Source organism: Rhinoraja longicauda, chromosome 1 (genome assembly GCF_053455715.1).
Source record: "Rhinoraja longicauda isolate Sanriku21f chromosome 1, sRhiLon1.1, whole genome shotgun sequence".
NCBI lineage: Eukaryota > Metazoa > Chordata > Chondrichthyes > Rajiformes > Arhynchobatidae > Rhinoraja > Rhinoraja longicauda.
Window position 1 is genome coordinate 139313425 of NC_135953.1, and position 12291 is coordinate 139325715.

General features: G+C 44.3%; 1 protein-coding gene across 3 annotated transcripts in view; it reads left to right on the forward strand.

Annotated features, from left to right (window-relative positions):
- LOC144597728 (protein transport protein Sec24B-like) overlaps positions 1-12291 on the forward strand; it is a 122117-nt gene that overhangs the window by 100254 nt on the left and 9572 nt on the right. For all 3 annotated transcript variants that reach the window (XM_078407263.1, XM_078407261.1, XM_078407264.1), the window contains 4 exons: positions 549-659; positions 2586-2761; positions 4803-4940; positions 9120-9224. In XM_078407263.1, coding sequence (XP_078263389.1) covers positions 549-659; positions 2586-2761; positions 4803-4940; positions 9120-9224 — 530 coding nt within the window. The remainder of the gene's footprint in view (positions 1-548; positions 660-2585; positions 2762-4802; positions 4941-9119; positions 9225-12291) is intronic.

Below are 12291 nucleotides of genomic sequence, written 5' to 3' on the forward strand. Positions count from 1 at the left end.
TTTAATTGTTTGCAAAGCTTTTGCCATTTCTTTTTGCGTACCATTTAGCGATGCTTATTCCAGCTGAGAAAGAGCCGTACAACCTAATCAGATTTCTAGTTCTTTAGTTTAGCGATACAACGCGGAAACAGGCACTTTCGGCCCACCGGGTCCGCGCCGACCAGCGATCCCCGCACATCAACACCATCCTACACCCACTAGGGACAATCTTTACATTTACCAAGCCAATTAACCTACAAACCTGTACGTCTTTGGAGTGTGGGAGGGAACCGAAGATCTCGGAGAAAACCCACGCAGGTCACGGGGAGAACGTACAAACTCCGTACAGACAGCACCCGTAGTCGGGATGGAACCCGGGTCTCCGGCGCTGCATTCGCTGTAAGGCAGCAACTCTACCGCTGCCCACCGTGACCGCCCGGTTATTCTTAACCTATAATTTAATATGATCTGTTAGTATGAAGGTCGGAACTCCAAACTTCATGTCCTAAACTATGTGTAAAGTTGCATTCTTAAAATTTAGGGGTAACTTTAACTTTTGGTATTTTCAGGTGAGCGTCGGATTCGAGTTCATACTTTGTGCTTGCCTGTTGTGAGTTCTGTGGCTGAAGTTTACACAGGAGCGGATGTACAGGCTATTACTTGCCTTCTGGCCACGATGGGTAGGTGAATATTCTAATACAGTTGTACAATATCATGGGGTAAATACAGGCAAGATATTTTGCTGCCACTAAATCTAAGTCCTGTGCAAAATGTGAATGCAGTGCTTTGGGGCAAGTTACTGGCTATTTAAGTTTTTGATAATAATGTAGCCGTAGTTGGCAATATTAGGTATGTTAAGCATGTGCAAAATATGCTTTGCAACAATTTGAATGAAAGGAAGGACTTCTTTCAAAGAATAAAACCACATGCATTTAGGAAATCTTGCCGTTCTTTCACGTACAATTACTCTCCAATGGGTCGTGCAGACACAGGGCAAGGGGGCAAGGATAACCTACCTTAGATTAGATTAGACCAGAATTCAATAGCTCCAAAGTGTTTGAAACAAGAACATCCAGAAAACATTTGTCGGGTGACGCAGCACCTGTAGAGGTAGAAACAATTAATGTTTCAGATCAAGAACCCATCATCAGAACTGAGAAAGCAGAGGTGGCAAGTTAGAGCTGGGGAGAACAAAGGGAATATCTCTCAAGATTTACTGTGCCAATTAAGTAGCAGGTACAATCAGATCAAGCTTTATTTCTGTGAAACATGGTACTGGTAGTTAGGCTGTGAGGCCTGTGTTGGAAGGAACTGCAGGTGCTGGTTTACACTGAAGATAGACACAAAATGCTGGAGTAACTCAGCGGCACAGGCAGCATCTCTGGAGAGAAGGAATGGGTGATGTTTAGGGTTGAGACCCTTCCTCAGACAGAGTCGGGAGAGGGAAACGCTGAGATAAGGAGGTGCAGGGTGTGAAAACAAGACATCGAAAGAGAAGTGAGACACAAAATGCTGGAGCAACTCAGCAGGACAGGCAGCATCTCTGGAGAGAAGGAACAGGTGACGTTTCGGGTCGAGACCCTTCGTCGGACATCAAAAGAGATGCAGATCAAGGAAAATGGAGAATAGATCTTTGTAATCAATAGACAATAGGTGCAGGAGGAGGCCATGCGGCCCTTCGAGCCAGCATCGCCATTCAATGTGATCATGGCTGATCATTCTCAATCAGTACCCCGTTCCTGCCTTCTCCCCATACCCCCTGACTCCGCTATCCTTAAGAGCTCTATCTAGCTCTCTCTTGAATGCATTCAGAGAATTGGCCTCCACTGCCTTCTGAGGCAGAGAATTCCACAGATTCACAACTCTCTGACTGAAAAAGTTTTTCCTCATCTCAGTTCTAAATGGCCTACCCCTTATTCTTAAACTGTGGCCCCTTGTTCTGGACTCCCCCAAACATTGGGAACATGTTTCCTGCCTCTAACGTGTCCAACCCCTTAATAATCTTATACGTTTCGATAAGATCTCCTCTCATCCTTCTAAATTCCAGTGTATACAAGCCTAGTCGCTCCAGTCTTTCAACATATGACAGTCCCGCGGGAAAGTCAGACTGGTTGGAGAACTGGGAAGGGGGAGGGATGGAGCGAGAGGGAAAGCAAGGGTTACTTGAAGTTAGAGAAGTCAATATTCACACCGCTGGGGTGTGAGTTACCCAAGTGAAATATGAGCTGCTGTTCCTCCACCCCGAGAAAGGTCAGTGTAGCAATGGGAAGGGGAGTCTATCTAGGCTGTGAGACAGACCTGGTAAACCAGATTTATAAAAAAAAGCAGAACAACTGTGCCAAAATGACGACAGGCCAGATCTGACACAGAGACAGTGTCACTAGTGACTTGCTTTTTCAATTTATTTTTCAAAGAGTTACTCAGAAAGAAACCTTGGCAATATCAGATGTTCTTTATTTGGCAGTTTGGTGACTTTTGTGAGGTGTTCTATACTCAGTGACATCCTTGTTGTTCATTCTTTAATCATTGAGAGAGTAGAGGCTATTGACAAACATGTGGCTTTAATATATCTGTGCCCTAATTTATAACTGTGTTTGAATCCCTAGCTGTTGATCGCTCTGTTTGCTCACGTCTGTCCGATGCCAGAGATGCCTTGATAAATGCCGTGGTAGATTCCTTATCTGCATATCATTCTACGGTTTCTAACCTCCAGCAGTCTGTTCTGGTGGCTCCAAGCTCTCTCAGACTGTTTGCCCTTTACATTCTGGCTCTTTTGAAACAGGTACATCAGACCATTGCCTCTCGCGATGCCATATTTTATCATCGGTAATTAATGCCATATTTATACAATAAGGTTTTCTTCAGACTACGCTTGAATTGCATCCGGGGGGAAAAATGCTACACACATGTTGGGAAAACTGAAATAGAGACCGCATGAGAAACCCAGGTCGGATGTTGTTTTTGGAGAAAGGAAAAGAGCAATGTTTCAGTTTGAAGGTAGACACAAAATGTTGGATTAACTCAGCGGGTCAGGCAGCATCTCAGGAGAGAAGGAATGGGTGACGTTTCAGTCCGAGACCCTTCTTCAGACTGATGTCAGGAGAGGGGGCGGGACAAAGATAGGATGTAGTAGGAGCAGCGGTAGAGTTGCTGCCTTACATCGAATGCAGCGCCAGAGACCCGGGTTCCATCCCAACTACGGGTGCTGTCTGCACGGAGTTTGTACGTTCTCCCCGTGACCTGCGTGGGTTTTCTCCGAGATAGACAATAGACAATAGACAATAGACAATAGGTGCAGGAGTAGGCCATTCGGCCCTTCGAGCCAGCACCGCCATTCAATGTGATCATGGCTGATCATTCTCAATCAGTACCCCGTTCCTGCTTTCTCCCCATACCCCCTGACTCCGCTATCCTTAAGAGCTCTATCTAGCTCTCTCGAATCTATTCAGAGAATTGGCCTCCACTGCCCTCTGAGGCAGAGAATTCCACAGATTCATAATCCAATCCAATCCAATAGAACTTTATTGTCATTCGGTACAAGTACCGAACGAAATTTCAGCAGTCACAAAACACAACAAAAAAAAGAAAAAAGTACACAGGACACACGACCCCAAGACAAACATCCATCACAGTGCGTCCAAACACCCCCTCACTGTGATGAAAGGCAACAAAACTTCCACTCTCTTCCCCCCACGCCCACGGACAGGCAGCTCGACCCCTAACGAGGCGATGGAAGGCCCCGCGGCCGAGCCGCACCGGGCGCTGCTTATTCCCCCTGCCGAGCCGCGCCGGTGATGTTATTTCCAGCGGCCGAGCCGCGCCGGGCGATGGAAGGCCCCGCGGCCGAGCCGCCCCGGGCGCTGCCAAGTCCCGTGGCCGAGCCGCGCCGGCGATGCTAACTCCAGCGGCTGAGCCGCGCCGGGCGATGGAAGGCCCCGCGGCCGAGCCGCACCGAGCGCTGAGACGTCCCGCGGCCGTACCGGGCGATGGAAGGCCCCGCGGCCGAGCTGCGCCCCGGGGAAGAGACCTAATAAAATAAAGGTTTCCCCCACCCCACCACCCCTCCCCACCCCACCACCCCCTCCATCCCACCCCACCCCCCCACACATACACAGCCAAAAACAGAAACAAAAACTATCCCAACACCGACACACAAACAAAAAAAAAGGAAAAAATACACACAGACTGCCAGAGAGCCGCAGCCGTTACTAACTCTCTGACTGAAAACGTTTTTCCTCATCTCTGTTCTAAATGGCCTACCCCTTATTCTTAAACTGTGGCCCCTGGTTCTGGACTCCCCCAACATTGGGAACATATTTCCTGCCTCTAATGTTTCCAACCCCTTAATAATCTTATACGTTTCGATAAGATCCCCTCTCATCCTTCTAAATTCCAGTGTATACAAGCCTAGTCGCTCCAGTCTTTCTACATATGATAGTCCCGCCATTCCGGGAGATCTTTGGTTTCCTCCCACACTCCAAAGACGCACAGGTGTGTAGGTTAATTGGCTTGGTAAATGTAAAAAAATTGTCCCTAGTGTGTATAGGATGGTGTTCATGTGCGGGGATCGCTGGTCGGTGCGGACCCGGTGGGCCGAAAGGGCCTGTTTCCACGCTGAATCTCTAAACTAAACTGAACTAAACTCTGGGCCCGCTGTTCACATGCTATGCCAAAGCCTCAGTGCACCATTTTAACCATCAACACAAAGGATGTTGTGAACTATATATACATTTTTATAAATGTTATCAAGTCAAATGTTGTGAAAATGATTCATTTGCAGATTGCAACTTACATTTTTTTTGGTATAATTTTTGATTTTGCAGCAAGCATTTAAAACTGGCTCGAGCATTGGATTGGATGAAAGGGTGTTTGCCATGTGCAAGATGAAGACTCAGCCATTAGTTCACCTGATGCTCATGATTCATCCACACTTATACAGAATAGACAATCTGTCTGACGAGGTTAGTGAAATTGTATTACAAAAACATTGTTTTAAAAGTGATTCATGTTGTTAACCAAAATCTTAAGAACAATCTCAGACTTTGAGACTTGATGTTGTTGCTATTTAAATTGGATTGAATACTTTATTGTCACATGTGACAAGTCACAGTGTAATTCTTTACTTGCGCACCTTGCCACAGTAACCATAGAAACATAGACAATAGGTGCAGGAGGAGGCCATTTGGCCCTTCGAGCCTGTACGCACCGCCATTCATTGTGATCATGGCTGATCATCCACAATCAGTAACCCGTGTCTGCCTTCTCCCCGTATCCCTTGATTCCGCTAGCCCCCAGAGCTCTATCTAACACTCTCTTAAATTCATCCAGTGAATTGGCCTCCACTGCCCTCTGTGGCAGAGAATTCCACAAATTCACAACTCTCTGGGTGAAAAATTTCTTCTCACCTCAGTTTTAAACAAAGACACTAGAGGAACAAGATAGACCACTCGACCCTAAAAACCGTAGTACGTCACGGCGCCATTTTAGTAGGCAGAAACTTGCAGAGACATTTAAAAAGAAAAATAACAAAAATCTGTGAATTGATGGATGAGATATATTCTGCATTTTAATGGTATCATCACACGGTTCCCCCAAAACACTGATCACACTGCGAGAGGCACAAGGAACGGCGGGGTTTGCCTACTAAAATGGCTCCTTTGCCTACTACACTTCAGTATAGGCGATTTCAATGGAGTGGTCCAACTTGTTCCTCTAGTATCTTTGGTTTTAAATGGCCTCCCCTTTATTCTTAGACTGTGACCCCTGGTTCTGGACTCCCCCAACATTGGGAACAATAGTCGCCCATGAGGGACGCTTACAAAGTTACAAATTCCCCCCCCCCAGCGCCAGTTCCCCCTTTGTTCTTCCCCTCCCTCACGGCGGTCCCCATTGTCTACCCCCCCCCCCCCCCCCCTTGGTGAGCCAAGGAATTATATTTATTGTCTCTCGTATCTGATAAAAGAATCATAACTGGGAAGATGGGTTGCCATCCAAATATGATTTCCAGTTCCGGGCAAAGGAAACAGTGGCCTTGAAGTGAGAATGTAATTGTCTGAGTAGTGCACAGGATTGTCTCCTGTAATCTCCCACCCCCCCCTAAAACAAACTGCTGACAAACTATCCTATCAATGCATTGGAATGGTTTTTTGAAACCGTTCATTGAAAGCAAAACTCCTTAAAATAATAATAATAATTACATTTCACCTGCAAATAATTGTTGCTTTACACTTTGCCTGCAAAAGTGCAGACTTCGAATGTTGAAATCAATGCCTTCTTAAAGATTGCGCCAAATCTGATTTCCGTAGGCTGGAAGAGACCACCACATTAAGTGTAATACTTTAAATACCAACACGAATGGACCTTGCTGCTTGGCAGAGTCTAATTGGCAATCTTGTAATTGGTCATAAGTGATAGGTGTAGAATTGGGCCATTCGGCCCCTGGTCGAGTCTACTCCACCATTCAATCATGGCTGATCTATCTCTCCCTCCTAACCCCATTCTCCTGCCTTCTCCCCAAAACCTCTGACACCTGTACTAATGAAGAATCCACCTATCTCTGCCTTAAAAAATATCAGTTGACTTGGCCTCCACAGCCTTCTGTGGCAACAAATTCCACAGATTCACCACCCTCCTCTGAACTCCTCTCCAACATCTGTCACAAAGTCCCAGATTCTTGAAGCTAATGTTCGGTGAAATGGCTGCATGTTGTCAGTTCTGTTTAGTTTAGTTTAGTTGCCACTTTTACCGAGGTACAGTGAAAAGCTTTTGTTGCGTGCAACAAAGACAATACATATGTAAAGGCAATACATAATTACAATCGGGTCTTCCACAGTGTATGGATACATAATAGGGAATAACATTTTGTGCAAGGTAAAGTCCGATCAAAGATAGTCCAAGGTTCTGTTCATGGTCACAGCAAGATGCAGCTCAGATTATCATATATATTTTTTGTTTCCTGATTGGTGATAATTGATCCTTCCATCTTTGTAATGCAGAATTAATTGTGCACAGGTCAGACAGGTCAGACTAGTAAGTAAAGTTTCACATAAGTAGCAAATAAAATGCATTTGAAAGTGCATGGGCGGCACGGTAGCGCAGCGGTAGAGTTGCTGCTTTACAGCGAATGCAGCGCCGGAGACTCAGGTTCGATCCTGACTACGGGTGCTGCACTGTACGGAGTTTGTACATTCTCCCCGTGACCTGCGTGGGTTTTCTCCGAGATCTTCGGTTTCCTCCCACACTCCAAAGACGTACGGGTATGTAGATTAATTTGACTGGGTAAATGTAAAAAATTGTCCCTAGTGTGTGTAGAATGGCGTTAATGTGCGGGGATCGCTGGGCGGCGCGGACTTGGTGGGCCGAAAAGGCCTGTTTCCGCGCTGTATATATATGATATGATATGATATGAAACCATGGAGTCACAAAAGACTGTAGATGCAGTAATTAATTATTTTTTTAAGTCATAATTAAGTCATTTTAATTAATGTTCTTGGTTGTCAGGTGTCTAGTAATCAAAGGGAGACACAAAATGCCGGAGTAACTCAACAGGACAGGCAGCATCTCTGGAGAGAAGGAATGGGTGACGTTTCGGGTCGAGACCCTTCTTCAGACTGATGTCAGGGGAGGGGGTGGGACAGAGATAGAATGTAGTGAAACTGGTGGGAGAACTGGGATGGGGGAGGTGATGGAGAGAGAGGGAAAGCAAGGGCTATTTGAAGTTAGAGAAGTCAATGTTCATACCGCTGGGGTGTAAGCTACCCAAGCGAAATAGGAGGTGCTGTTCCTCCAATTTGCGCTGGGCCTCACCCTGACAATGGAGGAGGCCCAGGACAGAAAGGTCAGACTGGGAGTGGGAGGGGGAGTCGAAGTGCTGAGCAACCGGGAGATCAGAGTAATGTTTAGTCTAATGAATCTAATATTTTGTACATCTCCTATTTAGAAAAATGTTTACTTTTGCTTAGCATTACAAATTAGATGCTGGAATTAATTATTTTTTGAAGTTATTAAGTCATAATTAAGTCATTTTAATTAATGTTCTTGGTCATCAGATATCTAGTAATGCTTAGTTTAATAAATTTGATACTTTGTACATCTATTTTTTTTTAAAACAACTTTTGCTTAGTATTACAAATGATGTAAATGTTGCTTCTGGTGTGATGGAAGTCGAGATAGTGCAATGCTTGAATTTTGTACTATAGATGGCAATTGAGATTTTTAGATTCCTTTAGTGAGAGATATCGAAGGAACGTTGTTTCAAAGTGAAGATGCGTTCCACCAGGTGGAGGAGAGAGTTGCTAGAGGAGAACTGGTTGAGTCTCTGTTTTGGGAAGAAACGGGAGGGCCCTGAGGCAATCCAGGCAGGGATCTGAAGTACAGAAGGACTGGACATCCATTGGAAACATGAGGCAGGATTTGGAAGTTGTTGAAGTGGTGGAGAGAGGGTGAGGTGTATCAGATACAGGTGGGAAGGGACTAGATCAGGTCTAGGTATGAGGAGATGAATTCAACAGGGCTAAAGCAGGCAGATACCGTGAGCCTACCAGGACAGTCTTGTGTGTGATTTTTGGGTAGAAAATAGAAGCCGGCTATATGAGGTTTGGGAATTATCAGGTTGGAGGCCGTGGAGGGGGGGAATGATGAGACATGTGGTGGTTTGCGAGACGGTAGCCCGGTGCTCGTTGGTAATGCCATGGTCAATGACTTGGCACGAGGAGGTGTTCGGGAACTGTCACCAAGCCTCAGTAACTTTGCGGTCAGTCCACCAGACCACAGTGGCAGCTCCCTTGTCTGCAGGTGTGATGACGTGGTTGACATTGCTGCTGGGTGAGTAGAGCGCTGTGCGTTCAGAGGGGGTGATATTGGAGTGGGTGAGGTCAATGAAGGAGTCTTTAACTCTAAATTTTTCTCATTAGTTTAGTTTAGTTGAGAGATACAGAGGAAGCAGGCCCAGCGAGTGTGCACCGCACATTAACACAAGCCTACACTCGCTTGGGACAGTTTTCACCTATACCAAGTCTACAAACCCAAGCCGATTAATCTACAAACCCGGACGTCTTTGGAGTGTGGGAGGAGACCAAAGATCTCGGAGAAAACACACGCAGTAAAATATTGTTTTTAATTTACCTTTGTGCTCCCGATAGGGTTCCATCACAGTTGGTGACAAAAGTGTCCCTCAGCCACACATTTTGCAACTTTCTGCAGAAAAACTATCAAAAGAGGGTGCTTTCCTGATGGATTGTTGTTCTGTAAGTAGTTTGTTTTAAATCTGCTAAACCTGATTGTAATTCTTGTGCGTTTGGTATACAGTATAAGAAATTAGGAAATTATTCTTTAAACATTTAGTCTAAATTTTTATAATGTTTGTTGATTAAAAATGCAGCTGATCTCGTTTATCTGTTTATCAGTGAGAATCAGCCCTACCAGTCATGGGGCCAAGATTTTCTCATTTTCTTTCACCAGTGGCTCTGAAGACTGGTTATCATTTTATTCGATATTTGTGGCGTATTTATCTTGCAGGTTCAGAATTTTACCAAAGAGGTTCCAAACATGGGAATTCTGATTCTGGAGGTTCATTCTGATGATTTTTGTCCCATAAACGTTTGCCAAAACCTCTTCAACTGAATCTGTGCAAAGACTTCAAAATAGAGTATTAGCATTAGCAGGAAATTACAACCACTTTGTTTTTTTAAGGAAATACTCCTTTTATAACGCAAGATAGACAGTGCGAATGATATTGCCATTTGGGACCAAATTTGTCCCAGTGCGAAATTGATTCAGTGTCTGTCCAACAATGAATACCCAGTGTTAATAAGACTTTTCCACTTTCATCCTCTCATCCCTCAAAACAAAACACAGTATTAGTTTAGTTTAGTGATTCAGCGTGATAACAAGCCCTTCGCCCCCCTCCCTCCCCCCCCCCCCCCCTTGTGTCCGCACCGACCAGCAATCACCGCACATTAACACTACCCTACACACACACACTAGGGACAATTTCTTTACATTTATACCATGCCAATTAACCTACAAACCTGTAAGTCTTTGGAGTGTGGGAGGAAACCGAAGATCTCGGAGAAAACCCACGCAGGTCACGGGGAGAACGTACAAACTCCATACAGACAGCGCCCATGGTCGGGATTGAACCCAGGTCTCCGGCGCTGCATTCGCTGTAAGGCAGCAACTCTACCGCTGCGCCACCGTGTAAACCTTCCATATCCTCCTCACAGCTTTCCTTCCCTTCCACAGACATAGTTACTGTGCACTGACTTACTCCTTCTAAATTATTGATAAATATTTATACAGCTGAGAGCCCAGCACTGATCCCCACAGCTTACAAGTTGCCAACCCTGGCATGAATCACATTAACTCTTTATGATCGAATTATGATTTTTCATATATCCTGCGATTACCTTCAATGATAGAAACGTTTTTCCAGTCATAGCAGTTAGGCTAACCAGCTTTTGTTCTGCCTCCCATTCTTTTTGAATAAGGGTGTCAAACAGGTAGCTTTCCAATTCTTTGGTAACTCTCTAGAATCTAATTTGGTTGTGTGTTTGTTCATTTTTTTATTTCGAACCTGTAAAACAAAAACATAATAACAAAATAACAATAAAATGAAATGAACGATATTGATTAGTCGGACTAGATGTTACAATCCCTAAGTTTTGCACTACAATTGACTGGTGTTGTTCTTGGGGGTGACCACTAGGTGATGTTGCTACCATTCAGACACATCTTCAGCTCAATGAATAAATTCTCATAAACAACACTAATTAAATCTTACATGTTCGAAAAGGAGTAGGAGGAAGTATACACTTATTTATTCCTACCCCTAATGCACGCTACTCAATTAATTCACAAACTTTATCTAATCTACACATAATATACACACGCACACACACACACAAACATACATATATCCATACATATGCCACATTAATACATACATATATACATATATATATATATATGCATACACGCATACATATATATATATATATATATATGCAGTTTATAAACAATAATAACAAAAATAATTATTTTTGAAAGGTTAAATCAAATGCCTCCACATTCTTTGTAGCAACTGTTTATATGATTATTTTGTTGAAAATCATGATCTAGATTTATCATCCTTTAACCCCATCAATATGTTTAATGCCAATTAATACCTTTATCTCCCCAATTTTCTGTCAGTTAAGGGAATGTTTGTACCTTCTACAATAAAAACTGCTGAAAATATATGCCTAATTGTTCTGTCCTTTCTTCTGCCCAAATATGCCTAATTCTTCTGCCCTGATAACAAGTTCTCAATGATTTCATCAACTTCACCACACTTCCACTAACTTCCCCGCTGCCCAGCAAATTCACTTGGACTATCTCTGACACCTCTCTCCCCTTTCTCGATCTCTCTGTCTCCATCATAGGCAACAGACCTTCGACCGATATCTACTATAAACCTATCGATCCCCACAGTTATCTTGACTACACCTCCTTCCACCCTGCCTCTTGCAAGGACGGCATCTTTTACTCACAATGTCTCCGTCTGCACTGCAGCTGCTCCCAAGCTGAGGCTTTCCACTTTAAGGATATCCAAGTGTCCTCTTTCTTTAGTAAACGTGGTTATCCCCCTGCTGTTGTGAGCGGATCCCTCACCCATGTCACCTCGGTGATCTCGCTCCCACACCCAGCGGAGATCGTTCTCCCTGTGGGTTTTCTCCAAGTCCCTCCCACATTCTCCAAGTCCCTCCCACATTCCAAAGACGTGCAGGTTTTTAGGTTAACTGTAAAATTGGCCCTAGTGTGTAATGTGTAGGAGATCGTTGGTCAGGACGAAGGGTCTGTTTCCACGCTGTATCTCTAAACTAAACTAAACCTCAGCCTGGCCAATCTTCAAGTCCATACCTGATCTGCCAAGCCCCAGAAGAATTTTGTAAACTTCACTGACATATCTTATTTTACTCAGCTCTGCAGAGGATAGGCCAAGTCTGCCTGGTCCAATAAACCTGAGTCCAATGAATCAATATGGTAAACCTTTGCTCCATTTGTTTTTATTGTAAATATGTCTTACCTTAGATAGGGAGACCCAAATATTTCCAATTGCACACTCGCCATGGCCAGGAAAGATCTCTGACCACTAAACACCCTTCAATCTAATTGCAATCGACCCAAAACGTCACCCATTCCTTCTCTCCAGTGATGCTGCCCGTCCCGCTGAGCTACTCCAGATTTTTGTGTCCATCTTTGGTTTAAACCAGCATCTGCAGTTCCTCCCTAAACATGCTTTAAAAATAAGTTGGCTTTTCTATTTTCCCACTA